We start from the raw sequence: 20,064 nt of genomic DNA, 5'->3' as shown, positions 1-20,064 counted from the left end.
TGCATTCTCACAAGGTTTTTAGCAGGGAAGGATTTTAACCCCCTCCCTGGGTACCTTACAATATATATATATATATATATATATATATATATATATATATATATATATATATATATATATATATATATATATATATATATATATTCAGATGTCAAAAGTGACAACTCCTTCAATTCCCAGGCATTAATAGATCTGAAATTACTGTAAAGCAGGGAAGGTTGATGAAAACTCCATGTACTAGGAATGCAGCCTGACATAGAGCACCACTCAGACCAGATGTGATGAGGACATGTGTTTGCAGAGTGTCTTAGAGGGGCACATTACCTATGCTTTAATTGTGTGAGGGGGGGGTGGTCTCTCTTTTGCATGTGTGTTTCTCTGGCGTTGTGTGTGTGACTGTGTGTCTCTGTCTGTTTGTGTATGTGTTTCTGTATGTGTCTGTCTTGTGTTTTGTGCTTCTCAACCTGCTACTGTTTTATTTATTTATTTTTTTAACCATGTCATTATAAAATAGTTCTACAGTTTATGGCCTTGAAATCTTGTGGTAACTGAAATGTTGGTTTAATAGAAGAGTCTCAGAAACAATGGTATCTGAACGATACAGTTAATATATACTGTAGCAGAATTCAAAATGCTTTTTTTTATTAAGGTGGAGAATCTTTTACTACTGAGCTCCTTCTGCTGCGAGTTTGTCGTCTGCGTGTCTGTCATCAATACAGTATGCTGTTCCATTAGGCATGTTTATACTGCCATTTCTGATCTGGATTAAATGCATCGGTACATTTGATCACAAGCAGTGGTGTTACATTTACACAGCCATTGATCAGGATCTTTCACGCAGCCTGAGGGTGTCGCATGCACGCTTAGAGCTTAAGTCCGAGCTTCACGTTATTACGTTCCACGTCATCCCGCTGAAGGATACAACAAAAATGGTGTAGTTATAAAAAAAAAACACAATTTATTTTTAAACAAAAATGAACAAGCCATTTACTGTTAACTTTAACAATATTTTATTTTTAAGGAAAAAAAAACACGGGAGATGTATTCTCTTATCTGCTTCTCTGATGTGCTGGAGGGAATGTTTCAGCCTGGCGACCGCCTTCAGAACAAAAGGCGTCACTGCGCTGCAGTGCATGCCGGAACTTGAGTCGGTCGAGTGTTTACACTGACAGGATCAAATGCTACTTGTTCATTTGATCCTGATCTGTACCACCTCCCCGAGAGGTACATTTGATCCTGATCTGTACCACCTCCTCGAGAGGTACATTTGATCCTGATCTGTACCACCTCCCCGAGAGGTACATTTGATCCTGATCTGTACCACCTCCCCGAGAGGTACATTTGATCCTGATCTGTACCACCTCCTCGAGAGGTACATTTGATCCTGATCTGTACCACCTCCTCGAGAGGTACATTTGATCCTGATCTGTACCACCTCCTCGAGAGGTACATTTGATCCGCTCGCCGATGCATTTGATCCGGATCAGAAATGGCAGTGTAAACATGCCTATTGTCCTTCGGCAGCTCTGTATTCCTTGGGGGGTGGGGGTTGGAGATGATGACTGCCTATGACTGCCTCTCAGAGCTACTGGGTCGCTGTGGGTTACTGACCCTCCCTGCTAAACGCATTCTCCTGGCAGCGGCTCAGCTGTGGCTGTGTCACTGCAGTGATTACAGCTGTCCTGTTCGCCTGCAGACAGCACAATCTGTACACAACTCAAGAAAAGAGAGAAACAGATGTCTTTAAAAGAATAGGTTGACAAGAGTCAGAAAGCTGTTCTTCATTCTTCCTTCACAAAAACTGTTGAGTATTTATTTTTGTTTCATGCAGTATTAAGCGGTAGTGTTTATATGATAGTGAAGATGAAAGATAAAGAAAGAAACGTCTATGTATTGATTTATATATTCATTTATTTCAATATTTCTTAATGTTTTACTTTTACCAAATATATAGGATATCATTCGGCATAGTTAATTCTCAGAAAAAAATATGTTCCTTTTTGTCCAGTGGGGACCACAAATAGCATCACACTGAAAGGAAATCAACATTTTTTAGAGCTCAAGATCAGAATCTCAGACTGATGATGATGGTAATGGTGATAAAATATAACAAAGTCCAGAGAATTCTGAGCTGGCTGACTTCATCTTTCAAAATACTGCGTGTTTTCTCAACTAATCATGTAGCACTGACAGTAGAACACAACACGCTTGCAAACTGAAGGTTATGGTTTAAAATCCCACGCATGCCAGACGTATTTTTATATTTATATAACGAATATATTTTTTGCATGCAAATGTTCCATTTTAGAACATAAATATATAATTAAATATAAATGATATAGACGTCACAATAAGTGCGTTCTGTAGTATATTTCCATGTTGACAAAACAAGTTAACATTAAAACTCAGATGTCCTGTAATATACATGAACGGATAAAAGTGCCGCGGGTCTGCAAAAAAAAATACATTGGGAGAAAAAAGTGGAGGACATTTTTACCTTACTTTGGTGACTTATTTCTCTCACTGTATGGCATGTATTGACTTTTTTTTTCTTGACATTTCGCAAGTGTGTTGGGAACTACAAATTAAAAGTTAAATAGTGCTTCTGGTTGATTTTCTTTTGCTGCGCCAATACCCTGAAAACATGTAAACTATCCTTGCTGTATAGTCTGGCAGTTTTTCGCGTTTTGCTGATAACTTGGCACGAGGAACTACCATTCCTCTCATTTTAATGTTTCTCACAAGTGCACTGTAGCAACATTCCTCTGGTGCCCTTATGTTTGCACACAAGGAACTTGTTGTTCTTCATTTGCTTCTTGCCCGGCTTCTGATGCATACTGTATTCCCTTCCTGCTGTGTGTTTGTCACACTGCACTTCAGTTTGTAACAGCCTAGCCAGCTGTGATGAAACTTGCTGAGAGCGTTCTTCAGCACAAGTTCTAGTGTCAGGTAAAGTGAGTTGCCTGTCCGTCTGTATTTACCTGCAGTTGGTGCGTCTAGGGATGTGACGGTATAAAATTTTGACGGTATGGTAACCGTCAAAAAATATACCACAGTTATCCTCATACCACGGTATAATGTAATTTTTTTTGTAATTCATTTTTTAAATGGCTATTTAAAGAAATACACTGTGGTCAAGTAATTTTTTAACAAAAAAACCCCAAAAAAACTTTAAAGTTTGAATACAAAATCTTAATGATAAATTGCTGTAGTTAAATTTCTGCTACAAAAAGTTTCCATCAATTTGAAAAACAAAATATTACAGCAGAAAGTCTGTATTTAATTATACCGCACTAATGAACTGGTCTGGCTTTGAAATATCCATTTGCAAATGAAAAAGGTGCTATACATTGTACAACGAATCTAATTACAAAGGCAAGGGGGTTGTTTTGATACATTTTCACACACCAAACAGACTGGAACATTAAATGTGTAAATAAATTTAAAATATGTTAATGCATTTACAGCAAGTTATTTTAACAAGAAGGAAGTTTGTTAGTCAGTGTACTGTTAACAGCAACATGACTGCATACATATTTTATCACAGTATGTTTGAGTTAAACGGAACAGCAAGGCGGACATGTTGCAGATATGACGATTTACATTTTAAATCAGCAATGTTTATTAGGCAGGCAGACATTGTCTAGATCTGCATAAAAGAAAATTCAGAATTCCAATGTCTTGTGGAGGTATTTAATTACAATGCATTTTTTTATGTTCTACTTTGTAAGGATTATGGTGATTCCACTAAAACATGTTAAAAAAATAAATAAATAAATAAGTGGTGAAAACGTGCTTTCTGTGTGCTAACAGCCTGATTTTCAAAAGGCAAAATACAAACTAGGTTGCAAAGGGGATAGGGTATCTACAGTAATACAGTACAGTTTACACATGCTACGTAAAAACAAAATTGTCTGCATTGTAAAACACAGGCATTGTTTTCTCTTGGTTTCTTTATACTTATTATTATTATTATAGCTTTTAGTTCCTTACAGAGTGCTTTTTGGGTATGAGTTTGTGACCCGCCCCTATATACATGTGTGCGCTATTATATATTATTAATAGTATTTATATATATTATATATATAATTATATATATATATATATATATATATATATATATATATATATATATATATTTGGACAGACGGATGAAAACCGTCCGTCATTGTTTACTGTTTTAGACCGACGGAAAGCTGGTCTCAAAGTGAGGATGGGGTTGAATCCCCATCCCTGTAAAGCTTGTGGGAATGTGGCTGGAGCATTAATAAGGTAATTGTTTAATAGGTAATTAAGGCTCCAGCAACAATATAAAAGACCCACTCCCACGCCATTAGGGGAGAGGGTTCAGAGTGAAGAATGAGTGAGGATTTGGGAGGTAAAACTAAAGTCGAGGGATAAACAAAAGCACGATACTTGTTTAGTTACTATTATTGTTTATTTGTTTGGCAAATGCGCCTTTTTGTTTTGTGTCTTTTATGTTTGTTTAAATATTTGTTTTATTATTTAATAAATAAACTGAGCGTCCCACTGCTCAGTTTTCATCCGCCATTACGTGTTTTGGTATCTGTGTTCTTCTGGGTTTGATCCTGGTCATCCTGGTCACACATAGGAAACTATGAATTGTCTGTCCAAAAATGCTATTTAACTTGACTGTTGACCTCTTGTTATTGGTCAAACTGGACAATAGACTGATTTAACAGCTCATATCTCGTTACAGACAACAGATAGACTCATATTTACTATTGAACACGTATAGGAAACCAACTAAGAGCTTTCTAAAAATGTCTTTGACCTTGACCTTTGACCTGTCGTTATTTGTCAAATTGGACAATTGACTATTTTAATAGTTCAAATCACTTTAGAGACTGTAGATAGACTCATTTTTGCTATTGCACATATATAAGAAACCAGCTGTACCCTGTTCAAAAATGTACTGGATCTTTACCTTTGACTTCAGGAAATGTTTGACAGCTTAAAACTACTTACAGACTGCAGATAAGCTCATATGTACTACTGAAAACATGTATAGGAAACCAACTAAAAGCTTTATATGGCTTGGACGTTAACCTTTGACCTCTCGTTATTGGTCATACAGGACAATTAACTGTTTTAACAACTTAAATCACTTTACCTACTGCGGGTAGACTAAAATTAGAATAAACTAATAAACCCCCTCTGAAACAGTGTAATAACACCTGATTATCGGACGTTACCTTGGTACAGTGGTTAACCTTATCATTCTGGTAGCACTACTGTAACTCTATTACCTTTCCAATGCAGTAAACTGTTAGACAGTAAGGCCCTCTAATTGGGGTTCCCTTGCTTGAACAAAGCCTGGTCTGTCGCTCCTTTTAAATAGCTCTCTCGATCAGTGCCCTGAAGGGATTTCTTTTTCTTATTCAAGAACTGTAAAGTTCAAGATTCAGATTATGTGATGGATAGAGACAGCACACAGTGAGACACACAGGGATTAATTACGGAACCCTACCTAGCCACATTCCTCCTGGGATTTAAAGGCACATTGGAATAAAGAAAGGACTGAAGGAAAGTAACACTAGATAGGACAGATAGTTTCAGATGCACATTTGTAGAGGAAGAAAACAAAGCAGTTTAACAAAAGCCCTTGTAATATACTGTAGGTGCAGTGCAGAGACACGGAGGTGCTTGGAGTCATTGGTGCTGCCAGCTGCTTATCGTCCTGTTTTGAGTTCCCACGAGCCAGAGCTGGGTTAGCTTACTGCTGCACAACACACCCTCTCTGTGAACATGACAGCACAGGGAAGATGTGTTCTTATACAGTCTTAGGACAAAGGGGAGAGACACTACTGCACACCATAGTGGTGAGGATGTGCAATGGGCTACAGTACCTCCTAGCCTTGCTGTTGATGATAATTCATTGGGATCCTTTAAAGACCCAACTTGTCAAAGTTTCGAGATCAACCAGCTACTAGGAAGCAGAGGGGCACTGATGGGCTGAATGGCCTCCTCCTTGTAGATTTTCTTATGTTCTTAAGATTACAGTATGTTTATTGAGAAATCAAACCGTTTACCATGGTAACTGCATTTTTCCAGTGCTTTCCCCATGGTACAGTAATACTAAGCATTTACCATAGTTTACCATTTTTCACCATGTTACAGTATTTCATTTGCTTTGCCATCAATTGATAATACTGTTTAAAAAAAAAAAAAAAAATCCCCAGCCCATAGTATTTATTACTGTATTGTTTCTCCACATTTATTGGCCTTCTACTGCATACTTTCATCTGGAGATAACAACATTTTTGTATTCTTGAAAAGCAACAATTTTCATAAAAAAAAATCCTGCCAGATTCAACTTGTATTTCATGTTTAAGGCGTCCACTCAAACTCTGGAAGTCAATACTTTCTGACAAAGGCGGCTTCTTGGCTGGTATTATTTATGGGTCATTAATAAGACAGATTATCTACTAGACCTTTTCCAATTCAGTGCACTTGTCTTGTTTCTTGGAGTGTTTAAACACTGCCTGAGTGTAATACTGTAGTAACATGTGTAATGGTATAATTGTTTTTTTAACTTTATAAAGTGCTGCAATAAGAATGCTTTTGCCTGGTTAAATTCCCAGCTCCCAGATACTGTAACTGTCAGTTTGTGTGTTGATCAGTGTGTGTGTGTGTGTGAGGGTGGGGCTCTTTTATAGTGTCAAAAATGTCCACACAAGGTAGGAAAATCTAACAAATCCTTAAGAGGATAGTATATGCCTCCTCCCTGAATTGCTTAAACATATATCTACGTAGACCGTTAGTGTTTGTCGGTTTGTTTGTGTGTGTCAGTCTGTCTGTCTGTGTCTGTGTGTGTATGTTTGTCAGGTTTTCTGTGTGGGTCAGTCTGTGTGAGAGTGTGTCTGTGTTGGTGTTTGTGTCAGTCTGTCTGTGTTGGTGTCTGTGTGTGTCAGTGTAGGTGTTGTGTACAGTCCAGCACTCTAACCTGCCTGCCCTTTCTCCTCCCCTACAGGCTGGAATGGGTGGAGATCATCGAGCCTCGAACCCGAGAGCGGATGTACGCCAACCTGCTGACGGGGGAGTGTGTGTGGGACCCTCCACTGGGGGTGCGGATCAAGCACACCAGCGACAACCAGTGGTGGGAGCTGTTTGACCCCAACACCTCACGCTTCTACTACTACAACGCTTCCACACAGCGCACCGTGTGGCACCGGCCCCAGAACTGCGACATCATCCCCCTGGCCAAGCTACAGACGCTCAAGCAGAACACAGACTCACCACGCGCCTCTGCGGAGAACAGCCCAGGCCGGAACAGCAACGTGAGCCGTGAGGGCAGCACATCCTCCTCCCTGGAGCAGGAGCTGGAGGGGAAGGCACTGCCCCAGGCACAGGCACAGGCTCTGCAGCAGCAGCAGCAGCACACGTTGGGCAGAGACGAGCCTGACAGGTGAGGCCAGGAGGGAGGGACAGCGGTAGTGTCATGGTCAGTGATTTTAGCCTTTTTGTGTGGCATTTAGTCCTTTATACCAGATGAAGTTTGGGCAAATTCTAGTAGTCTTTGGTACCAGCTCTATCCAAAATTGTTTAATTGAATCAATTAAACCTCATTCCAGACCTTAAATACTGGTAGTTAGTTATTTCCTTTTAACTGTGATAGTGGACCTAGAATGAGGTTTTCTCATTTCATAGCACATTGTATAGTTGTTGATAGTAACATGCTTTTCATGCAAATCAAAATTGTAATTTATTTTTTATAACTTTTAAACTTGGGGTTTGGCCAACTTGGATCCAGTTTCCTGTTTTATTTTATTTTATTATTATTTTTATTTTTTTCCATAATTTGACTCTCAAAAAGATATTATGCAGAGAATATGTAAGTGATGCCTGGATTAAGTAACACGCAAATTGATGGGGTGCCTCCAGGTTTATTTTACTCCAGAGATTTTTATTTACTGTAATATGGCATGGATTTTAGTTTTGTTCCCAAACTAATACAGAATTAAAGAAAACATGTGTCCAGATTTTGAGAGACTATTCCCATGTTTGCCCCAGCACTAAAAGCAACTCTTCAAAGAGTTGTTGAGGGTGGGATGGAGGGTGTAGAGATTTGAGAACAGGTTTACAGTACTGATTCCAGAAATGAATGACTGGATGAATACTGTTCAGCGCCACTCTGCATTGTTCTCAACACTTTCGCCAAAGTTTATATAATAATGACACAGCGGATGATTACTCCTGTGTCTGGTTCTTCATGTGTGTCATAGTTAGGCTTGATCCTTTTCAGTATTTATTTTTCAGGGGCTCACAAAATACCAGCAATAAATCAATCACTCACTTTCCAGAGTAATGTGTATGACTGAGGTTCTTCATTGGAACACCATGAAACCAGTTAATTAACCAATTTCTGACCATCTGAGCTGAAGACACGCCGTGATTGAGTGGGGCCGAGGTATTCAAAGTCAACCACAGGAAAGAGTCAGGTATGATTGACACCCGTTCCATTTGCTGTGATTTTCCTCAGCTTGGATATATCCTGAAAATCATCACATTGAGTAAAAAAACCCCTGCAACCAATTTCACAAGGAACAGGTTTCATGATGTTTCAATAAAAAAAAAAATGTCGACTCAAATAAATAAATACTTCACTCTAAAAGGTGAGTGATTTATCGCTGTGTTTTGCAAGGCCCTGAAATAAAAACACTGAAAATGAGCAAGTCTTGATACTGTATAGGGCAGGTGTGTTTAATCTCTGAACTAACATTCTCTCTGCAGTCGCTCTGTGCTTCTAATGTGCAGTGAGAGAAGGGGGCATGTGTGTTGACATGTAGTATACACAGCACGTAACCCATGTTGGTGCAGCAACAGGCAGAAACTCCATTTCTGACTCCCTCCATGACAGTAAATAACCCTGCAGTCACTGGACCTAGCTGCCTGAAGCCATTACTTCAGAGCACCGTTGTAGAGGTGTGGGTCCTTAGGCTGCCGTGTTGGCCCTTTTTGGGAGTTTGAGGACAGGAATTGCCCTATCCCTCTGTCACTGTGACCCTTTCCTCTGTCACGCTGACCCTATCCCCTCTGTCTTTCTGGCTCTATCCCCTGTGACACTGACCCTATCCCCTCTGTCTCTCTGACCCTATCCCCTCTGTCTCTCTGGCCGTATCCCCCCCTTTCTGTCTGGTCCCATTCCCCTGTCACATTGACCTGGCTGTAACAGAGCTTTTTAGTTTAATCTTATAAAGGTTTACCACAATATTTTTGCAGTTTTACTATGCTTTCCCCATGGTTACCATGGTTTACCATATTCTTGTGTATGATTTACTATAGCTCACCTATAGTAAATCATTCTTTACAATGCTTCCCTATGCTTTACAATGCTTTCATTGTGGTTTGTTATAGTCTGCTGTGCTTGTACTATGGGAAACTGTTATAAGCGGATCGTTCTAGTGCCCCAGGAGTTTAACCCAATAGTAAAACTTGGATTAGCAGGACCCTGGATCTAATGGGAATATAGTTGTGCAGTTGGGCTAATCTGGGGGAAATCAATAACCAGGACGAATTGAAAGCCCCACTGGTGCTTGTGGCAGAAGCTCTGCCGGTGTAAATAGGGTGTGGGGGTATTTTCTGTTTAAGTTTGGCAGGGGTGAGGTCAATTCCATCCCTGCCAAATACTCGTATGCAATGTGGCTGGGTCTTGATTGAATAATTTATCACCATTCAAGTCCCAGCCCCATGGTATAAAAAAAGGGAGCTGAATCCTATGTTTAGTAGAAGAGAGTTCATTGAAGGCGAATGCCCAGCCTGAACAGTGGGAGTTAGGAAAGAGGGAAGTTTTGATTTGTGTTTGTTTAAACCGTTTATTTTGGCCCTTGTGCCTGTGTTTCTTTGTGTTTTGTTCTGTTTGTTAATAAAAGTCTGCATTCATGCTAAAAACTGCAGCTTTCTGTCTCTGGGTCTGCTATCCTGCTGCGGACCAGCCTTGACTGCAACGCTACCCTGCTACAGTGCTTCATATACAATACAGTAGAAAGGCTGGGTGATTGAGTGCAGTGATTGCACATTATGTAGTGATTTCACGGCACAATGGACCAGCCACATTCTGGCTGGCTGAATGTTATCCTTTGTAAACTCAGGTGGGATTAGCTGGATCCTGCTTTATATTCAATTAGTGTGTTAACAGAGGCAGCTCAGTGTCTGCTAACTCCTCTCTCTGCTTACAGAGTAGCGCTCTGTATAAACAGCTATTTGTGCCCTTGGTACTTGATGTGCTTGTTATTACTGGAGTCAACCACAGTTTCAGTTTAGACCCTGCATCAGCAACAGTAACTACAGTGCAATTACCCTGGAGCCCAAGATAATATTATTTAATGCAGAGAAAGAAAGACAGCCAAGGTAAACATGTGCTGTGTCTTCAGTTCCTCATCACCTATTACATGAAATTAACCCTTAAGATTAGATTCATCTCTATTGGCTTCAAAATAAGTGCCAACTCGAGCAACACAAATTAGCAACACCCAGGGGGAAAGTAAACGAGGGATCATTGGGATCACTTACCAAAAAACAGGAAAATTACAGTCAAGTTTGCCCTCGTGATTTATGTAATGACTCAGTAATGTATAGAAATTTAAAACAGTTCAGTTCCCATGCTGCTGAAATGTCAGCCGGCCTTCCTTCTGCATAAGGCACCTCCCATGTTGGGCTAACAATGTTGCCACCTTGTGGCACAGTTAGTTAACATTGCCTAGTTCCACTGGTCTTAGGTGGAGCAGCATTCAGGGCATACACAAAAAAAAAAAAAAAAAAAGGAATGACCTTAATAGCCCAGAATGCTTATCTGTATTGGAAAACAGTGCACTGTCTGTAGCACGAATGTTGTTTGACACAGTAAATGGAACAGATGTGCTTGTTCAGTGATAGTGGGTTTCTGCTGGACACGTTGGCCAATGCGCAGAGGGCCAAGCCACTCAAACATACTTTGTTTACAGTCTACAGCTGAAAGACTTGAGAACACTCTAGTCCAATATTAACCTTTCCAATCTGATACAGCTGAAAATACAAGATTGGCTGACCTAATAAACGTAATATGATGTACTGTATAGCAGTGACTGCTACGATACAACCATCTGATATTTCTTTATCATGTGGCCCATGGAAATGACATCACAATTATGACATTTTGCTTTAAATCCACAACACATAACATTCCATACCCTTGCTACTCTATGTGTGGTGCAGTGTCTGCTACCCTCTGTCCTCAGTCTTTCTCCACTTTTCCAACTGTGTGTCCTCTGGTTCTGGTTCAGGTTAATCAACTCCTGTTAAAGACTTCAGTCAAGTCCTCCCCTAATTCTACTTTTGTTATAGGCTAAATAAAATCAGTACATATCCAGTCTTCATAGCTCATTTGCTCAGACTCTCTCCAATACCACAATGTCCTTTTGCTAATATGGTGACCAGAACTAACACTGTATTCCAAGTGCAGTCTCACCAGTAAGTTTTGCAAGCACCTCATCTCGTCTAAAACATATGACACTGAAGAGCTTCCAGACATCCTAAACTTCAGCAGAATTAAGACTTTTTGTGTAGTTCTCAACCAGCACCCCCAGCTCCTGTGCCAGACCAGACCATTATTTTAAATAGACGTTTTCAGTTAGAATCATAAATCATGATCCTCTGTAATCTGAGTTTTATGGCAGGCAAATTGAATTCCTAGAGACCCAGAATAAGGACGCAGGAGACTTCTGTGTGAGGACGCTGTTTACTGTGTCAGGGTACGAAAGTCACGCTAGCCTTGCTGCGCACAGTCCTGAACTCTCCATGTTGAGGTATATTATTGAAATGATCCGGAGCCAGGAGTCTGAGCAGGATTAGAAATTCACGCTAGTCTTGCTGCATGCAGTCCTGGGGTTCAGATTTAGGTATATAATCAGGTGCCAGCAATCAGGCTGCTGAATCTGAACTGCTTCTCATCATAGCATGTCTCACCTGAGTCTGTAAGTTTAACTATTAGGAGATCATGCAGATCACCTAATCAAAGAAACTACAAAATTGTATTGCAAGTGTCTACCAGAAGCCATAATATAGTACAATATTTCATGTTAGATTTTGAAATATCAAATTAAGTTTCTGTCAGTTTTTTATTAAGTTTATGGAAAACTACAAAGAGGTATTTAATTCAATATATTTAACATAACATTATTCAGCAAGTTCCACGTTATGAAGCACAATTTGTTAATTCTATAGTATGATGCAAAAGTTGTGGTCATAGCTGTAGTTGTTCAAGTTTTATGTGAAAGGACATCATTTTCACCTCTGCAGGAGAAGAGAGCAAGAGTGTTTGTGTGTCTTGTTTATTTAAATGAGTTTGTTTTTCAATGAGCTGTATTGTGGTTTTCATGCACTTTGCTGCAGCACATTGATGCTGCTAATGAAAATCGGCTTGCGTTAATCGTTGCCATTTGTCCAGTTGAGGCAATTGCTTGTTTTATTTTCTCAAGGGATATCTCATAGCTAGATTGCAGCTCATTAGGATTGTTGCTTGTCATTGCATAGACACTAAGTGTGTGTGTGTGTGGGGAAGGGGGGCTGTAGGGGTTGATAGTTGATTGATTGATTTTTGTTCATTTGACGATATTTTTTACATGATAGATCTGCACTGTTTTATTTTATGCATGTTGTCAAATTAAACAGAAACAAGAGAAACGAGGGGGTGGGGGGAGAGAAATCTCTCTCAACAGAATAGGGCTTTTACTGTTTTTGCTACAATACTTAGGGGTGTAACAATCCAAATAGTCATTTAATGATGGACTGCTTTGTTGAAAGACAACCATTAAATGAGATAGGGAGAGTATGTATTCTTTGTATGGTTGAATCCACTCACTTGCAATGCGTGTTTGTGACTGGACTCTTGATCCTTAGGATTTCTCAGCACTGTCTTAGTACCCCTCAGCCTAACCTACCAGTAGATCTATCTGTAATGTACATTTTTTGGAAGGTAAATCTATTTTATAAATATAATATTCGATGTTTGGAGAGTCAAGATGCTTTTTATTGCTATAAAACAACTATAAAAACTGTAACATGCTAGTGCTAGTGGGAGGGAACTTGGTGAGGACAGTAGCTAACTACTGTACATGGAGAGGAGGAGAAAAGTCGGGCGGACCTACGAGTCCTGTCTATGCCTGTGTAAACCCTTCATCTGCTAATGTCTCATGTCAAGTGCAGTTCAGTGTTATGGAAACCTGATGGTGCCTGTCATAGTTTAGTCTATTCCAGCTACTGAGATAGCGGCAAGTTGTTTGACTCGCTGCTGGTATGGAATATGGGTTTAATAGTTTTGCTTTTACCTATTGGATGGCCAATCCAAGTGTGTACAGGCAGATGGATATTATTTAGCGGGATTGGTACAGAGTGGCATCTACTAGTTTATATGTTAATATGTTGTCGTTTGGCTGTCTTGTATTGTTATAAGCTATGCCATATTGACCAGTTTAAGGGAAGCTGGTTTGTTATAATAAGAGACACTCTGCACTCTTTAATACTTTTTTTTTTTTTTTAATTAAGATTTTACTATTAACATTAAGTGCTTTTTCTTTCATAAACTTTGAACTGTGCTATGTGTTATACACAGGATGATAAGTTGTACTGGAGTTTTGACAAGTAATAAATTTACGTGATTTATAATAACTTAACCTAACAGAAGAAACACTGTAGGCCCTAGACTTTTTTTTTCAAATATAAAAACAAATTTTAACAAACTGAAATGGATATGGGACTGAGTTTTACAATACGACATGTTTTTTTTGTTTTTTTTTACTGATTGTACTGTAGCTGGTGCTGTTTGTTCTGTCCTGTTCTGCTGTCTTGGCCTGCTCTGTTGACAGTTTTTCCCTTACATCTAGATCTGGTTACTTTGCAGTGCTTTTAGGAATTGACTCTGGATCTTTGGGTAGCCTTTCAAGAGTGTACCTGCTGGTGGGGCTTCAGAGCTCAGTCAAGGTGCTGAACGTGTGAAGCTGTAATTTACTAGGGGAGAAATTGTTCCTCACAAGCAGGATTATACCTGGACTCACAGCCCGTTACATACCAGGTATGGCTGGTTTTATATACTGTAGTGAGTCTGATCTGCCTGTACAAGGCCATTGGATAACTGTAAGGGGAAAGCTCTGCTTTTTCTGTTCTGTGAGTGTAGGGAGAACACTGACAACTTGGTAAAAGTACCCCTAATAGTGGTGAGCTTAATCTGAGATGAGTTTAATAAACTTAGCGGTATGTGAACTAGTGCTCACACATACTGTACAGTATCTGGAAGGTTAAATATTATTATTATTATTATTATTATTTTATTATTATTATTATTATTATTATTATTATTATTAATTAGTCATTTAGCAGATGCGTTTATGCAAAACAACTTACAAAAACTTGGGGGTGAACTATGGATCACAACTGCTGCTGCAGAGTCACTTACAATAGGACCTCTGTTTTACGTCTCATCCGAAGGACTGAGCATAAGAAGGTTAAGTGCTCAGGGTCACACGCAGTGAGTTGGTGGCTGAACCGGGAACCTTCTGGCATCAAGCCCTTTATTTTAACCACTAGACCACCAAACCTACCGAATTGTATTAAATCAAGTGTTTACCAAATGATAGCCAAATGCAATCTGAAACGCCTATACTGTAGGTAGGAGACTAGGAGTGTATGACAAAACATTGGGTTCACAGATGAATGGACATGATCAGCATATGAGGACCCCCATTTTCTGAATGAGGATGCTAAAAACGTACAGCACTGTAACACTGTGATGTTAATCCGAGGTCCTGTGTGCTGTGAGGACTTTTTAAAGAACCTGTTGAGCCTGATACATTCCAACTCGGCTGTGCGTGGTTTTAATACCTGAGTGATACTGAGTGTGTGAGTTTGATCTGCTCTGTCTCTACCCTAGTCATGGCGTTGATGGCAATAGTTTAAATGTTTAAATGTTTTCCAAGTGTTTTAAACATTTACAGTTATTCCTAAAACCATTGTCAGAACTGTGAATGTCAAATATACTGTAGAGGTTAGCTTAGGTGTTTATACAGTAGGACTTTTGCAGTGTAAATACACATACTGTTGTAATGAATTGGCATCTCACCGTATTCATTTGAATAGAAAGGCAAGGGCTGGATGCGAACCACAAACCATAGGGTTCAAAGATGAACAACTTACCATTCAAGTTAAGACCAAGCTCTGTAGTAGTCAAGAGGCAAGTACATGTCATATGCTGTTGTCACAATTATGAACTCATCAGGTGCTAGGAGGAGATTTATTACACTCTGCGCATGTAGTCTCATCCACTTTAATGGAGAATTTCTCACAGTAGCTTTTTGTTGGTTACAGAGAATCGGAATATGTTAAAATGTAAACGTTTAGGAAATAAAACAAAACGTAACATCCCTACAGTGGTGTCCGTAGCAGCTGTTTCCAGCAGTTTCATACAGTCTAGCAGTTCTCTTCTGACAACCTCAGCATGTTATCCAAAAGAGTGCTGTATCCTCTCTGGTTTGTCCCACTCTTGACTCATTTCCATGCTGTGTGATGCAGTGCTCTGGCAGTCTCTGAGGGGCCAGCCCTGGAGCTGCCCGTGTGCAAAAAGAGATTGCTTTGCAGGAGGAGCCCGACAGCACTTCAGTGTCAGGAAACCTCACGGGGGACCAGGGGAGATCAGTGCTGCACTGCAGTGAAAGGAAGAGGTGTGTACTACTGCATAGCTCTGGGTAGAGACAGGGGTATGTGAAAGGTACTGTAGTGGGTGTGGGTAGCTCAGTGATCAGTGCTGGCTGCACTGTGGAAGGTAATGGGTTAGAGTGCTGGTCTGCAGTGTGGTAGGCATTGGGTTTGAGTAGCTCGGTGGTCAGAGATAGCACTGGGTTGCAGTTGTGAAGGCAGTGGGTTTGAGTAGCTCGGTGGTCAGAGAAAGCACTGGGTTGCAGTTGTGAAGGCAGTGGGTTTGAGTAGCTCAGTGGTCAGAGAAAGCACTGGGTTGCAGTTGTGAAGGCAGTGGGTTTGAGTAGCTCGGTGGTCAGAGATAGCACTGGGTTGCAGTTGTGAAGGCAGTGGGTTTGAGTAGCTCGGTGGTCAGAGATAGCACTGGGTTGCAGTTGTGAAGGCAGTGGGTTTGAGTAGCTCGGTGGTCAGAGATAGCACTGGGTTGCAGTTGTGAAGGCAGTGGGTTCGAGTAGCTCGGTGGTCAGAGAAAGCACTGGGTTGCAGTTGTGAAGGCAGTGGGTTCGAGTAGCTCGGTGGTCAGAGAAAGCACTGGGTTGCAGTTGTGAAGGCAGTGGGTTCGAGTAGCTCGGTGGTCAGAGAAAGCACTGGGTTGCAGTTGTGAAGGCAGTGGGTTTGAGTAGCTCGGTGGTCAGAGAAAGCACTGGGTTGCAGTTGTGAAGGCAGTGGGTTTGAGTAGCTCGGTGGTCAGAGATAGCACTGGGTTGCAGTTGTGAAGGCAGTGGGTTTGAGTAGCTCGGTGGTGAGAGATAGCACTGGGTTGCAGTTGTGAAGGCAGTGGGTTTGAGTAGCTCGGTGGTGAGAGATAGCACTGGGTTGCAGTTGTGAAGACAGTGGGTTTGAGTAGCTCGGTGGTCAGAGATAGCACTGGGTTGCAGTTGTGAAGGCAGTGGGTTTGAGTAGCTGTTTACAGTTTTAGAACTCCATGCTCTGAGACAATAATGAGCTCTGACAGAATGAGCATGACAGTGACAGTCCTATTCCTAACTCTCTGGAGTGACATCACAGTGTGCCTGGCCTTTTCCTCACTGTACAATTCAGTGCTGATGGAGCAGACAGCAGCAGTCAGAGCATTGCAACCAAAACGCACAGCAATGATGGGCTGACAGTCTTAGATAACAAACCAAACTAGTGTGTTAGCTCTGAAGTCTTTGAAATGCAGTATTCCTGATTCAAGGTTAAACTGTCTTGACCAGGGAGTTTTTTTCTCCCTTGGTTAATAAGGGGGGTCATGCTGGTAGGCGTTCCACAGCCACTCTTTCAAGCTGTTGGTCACAAATCGATCCTGTGTCAGCAAGATAGAAAAAGAAAGAGAGAGAGTGCAATTGATTGAAATATGTTGCATGAAAAAAAATAAAAGAAAATGTTCATTTTGTTGTGAATTTCCACTTGACAGAAAATCTGGGGCTGGGATACTCTGATAGAATACAAATCCAACAGATAAGCAGTAGCTGGGGGCAGTGCTCTGATCTCTCTCTCTCTCTCTCTCTCTCTCTCTCTCTCTCTCTCTCTCTCTCTCTCTCTCTCTCTCTGTCTCTTTCTGTCTCTCTCTCCCTCCCTCTCTTGTATGCTGTTGTTCTGGTCTGAAGGACACTGCAGGAGTCTGTTTGCCAGCGCGGAGGCTGGGTTGGAGAGGTGGGACTGGAGCACAAGTAGGCATAGCACTGTCTTATCCTTTCTTTCCAAACCAGCATCAGCATTCTTGTTTTGTTTTTTTTTGTCTTGCATGAAACTGTTAACTATTTAACCCAACTTGTGTAAATAAAATAAACAGTTACACTTGACTGTACATTCTAGACACATGTAAGGCTGTCACATTAAATATTACTTTCTGTAGTCATAAATGGTAAAAAATGTTTGTTGTCCCTGTCAAATAAATACATAAGTACTGGTAAATATCACCAATATAAGAAAGCTTAACTGCCAAAGAACAGGAGTTTATTAAAACACGCCCCTGTGGGAAATCCAATGTAATAAGTAGTACCATTTTACAAATTTATATTTTTGCTAAATTTAATTAAAATTGTATATGTTATATGTTTTAAACTGCCTCCTCAATGCGTTGTAAACGGAACTCTGTTCTAACAGGATCTGATAAGTGGAGTGCACCTGCATATGGCAATGGGTTTGAGTAGCTGAATGGTTAGCGTGCTGGGCTAAAGTATGGGAAGCAGTGGGTTTGAGGAGCTCAGTGGTTAGAGTGCTAGGCTGTTACGTGTAAGGCAGTGGGTTTGAGGAGGTCAGAGGTTAGCGTGCTGTGCTGCTATGTGGAAGGCAGTAGGTTTGACAAGCTCAGTGGTTAGAGTGCTGGGTTGCAGTTTAGAAGGCAGTGGTTTTGAGTAGCTTAGCTATGTTTTATTATGTTTTTTAACAAATGTGATTTTCATGTGACTTCCTTTCCAACAGGACGTCTCCTTTCCGCTGGAACACTGGTACCAAGGAGCGGATGCTAATTAAGGTGACAGACCGTGAGCCCAGCTTCCTGGCTCACCAGGGTAACGGCTACGAGGGCCCTGGAGGAGGAGGGGGCGGCACACGGTCTCGGCGCTCCTCTGGGAACCAGCCCGCGCCTCCTGAGCCGGACAACTGCTCTGTCTTCTACCCTGAGCGCCGTCAGTCCCCTTTCATGAAGCGGGTCGAGCTCGGGGGCTCCCCTCTGATGGGTCGAGGGGACCCCTTCCAGCACCGCCGGGCCTCGGGCGACTCCCAGCCTCCCTCCCCCCGCTACGGCTATGAGCCCCCACTCTACGAAGAGCCCCCCTCCGAGTACCAGCCCCCCATCTACGAGGAGCCCCCCACAGACATGCACTGCGAGGCGTCCCTCTTCGGCAAGGCCTGCTCTCCTCAGCAGAAATCCCCTGGCCGTAAGCCCCAGCTGCCCCTCTTTCACTCCCCGAAGCAGGGCTCCCACTCTCCATACCAGCAGCTGGTGCTCACCAAGCAGAAGTGCCCGGAGAAGTCCCTGAGCCTGGAGTACAGCCCAGCCGGCAAGGAGTATGTCAAGCAGCTGGTCTACGTGGAGCAGTCCGGCTCCAGCCCACGCTTCAAAACAGCCGACCGGCTGCACCGTTACCAGCCGTCCAACACCATCGCCGGCTATGGGACCTCCTACACCCTGCAGCACAGCCAGTCCCTCATTAGGGACCCCCGCACAACTGACCGCAGCAACAGCAACCCGGAGGACCCCTGTGAGCTGCGCCACCTGCTCTACGACGACTCCATGTCCTGGTCCAACCAACAGGACACCCTGTCATCCACAGGGGGCTACTCCCCGGGCAGCCGCAAGCGCAAGAGCTGCAAGCCCTCTCTGCCCCAGGAGGTGCCTGCTCACTGCGGGGAGAGTGTAGGGGAGTGTGAGCCTGCAGGGCAAGGCACCGTGGACAGGCAGCAGCAGCAGGGGGGAGGGTTATCGGCTGCAGAATCACCAAGGTCTGGTTATCCCGAATCCTATCTGACCCAGGGCAGGCTGGCCTGGGAAGCCCAGCAGATGCACCAGCTACGGCAGCGCAGTAGCTGGGACGCGGCCCAGCAGCAGGGGGCCCTGCAGAGCCAGCTGCAGCAGGGCATTGGGGCCAAGGACGGGTACGAGAGTGATGGTGCCGTGCCCCACCCCCTGCCCGGCCCAGTGGTCCGAGCTTTCAGTGAGGACGAGGCGCTGGCGCAGCAGGATGGCCGGCACTGGAAAAGGAGCACCTTTGAAAGGCTGGGCTTCCCTCAGGTCCTGCTGGAGAAGAGTCTCTCTGTGCAGACCAACCTGGCCTCTCCGGAGCCATTTCTGCACCCCTCCCAGGTGAGTCCGCACAGCCTGACCCATCCATCACTGCAGTGAGCATGCAGGCGTCCCTTCTACTCTGATGCATTCCTTTCTGTGTTGGTGATCTTGGTTTTGATTGTACGATACCTAGACCTTCTACACACACACAGCCTAAATGCAGTTTCATGTTCACCTTTTGCTCTTAATATGGTTTAAGTATACACACAATTCTTTTGCAAAAGGTAGCGACAACAGCACTAGTCAACTCTGTTTGGAATAAAGTAGCAAGTTCTGTTATTAATTCAGTTTAGCTGCTTAATGCACAGCAACTGTATGTGAGTGCATTAAAACTGTACTAAAACAACCGCTGTAGGTGCTCAGTGTATTTCTGCACAAGTAATAATGTCATCGTTTTTAACAGACATTTCCATGCGATAAGCATGGCTAAAAAAAATATGTAGGTGCCTGATGAGCCAAGTTGATTTTGTAATTTGATGAATAGTAAATTTATAACAATGGCAACTAGTGCATACATATAATATACTTTTTTTTTCATTTAATCAAAG

At 42.1% G+C, this 20,064-nt stretch overlaps 1 protein-coding gene across 3 annotated transcripts in view; it reads left to right on the top strand.

Moving 5' to 3' along the window:
- LOC121314262 (rho GTPase-activating protein 39-like) overlaps positions 1-20,064 on the top strand; it is a 102,018-nt gene that overhangs the window by 52,644 nt on the left and 29,310 nt on the right. For 2 of the 3 annotated variants that reach the window (XM_041247321.1, XM_041247319.1), the window contains exons 2-4: positions 6,995-7,429; positions 17,334-17,396; positions 18,151-19,534. In XM_041247321.1, the coding sequence (XP_041103255.1) occupies positions 6,995-7,429; positions 17,334-17,396; positions 18,151-19,534 (1,882 nt within the window). The remainder of the gene's footprint in view (positions 1-6,994; positions 7,430-17,333; positions 17,397-18,150; positions 19,535-20,064) is intronic. The other variant, XM_041247320.1, reaches the window with a different exon arrangement.

The sequence above is a fragment of the Polyodon spathula genome, chromosome 4 (assembly GCF_017654505.1).
Source record: "Polyodon spathula isolate WHYD16114869_AA chromosome 4, ASM1765450v1, whole genome shotgun sequence".
Classification (NCBI taxonomy): domain Eukaryota; kingdom Metazoa; phylum Chordata; class Actinopteri; order Acipenseriformes; family Polyodontidae; genus Polyodon; species Polyodon spathula.
This window is presented reverse-complemented; position numbering and strand designations above follow the sequence as displayed.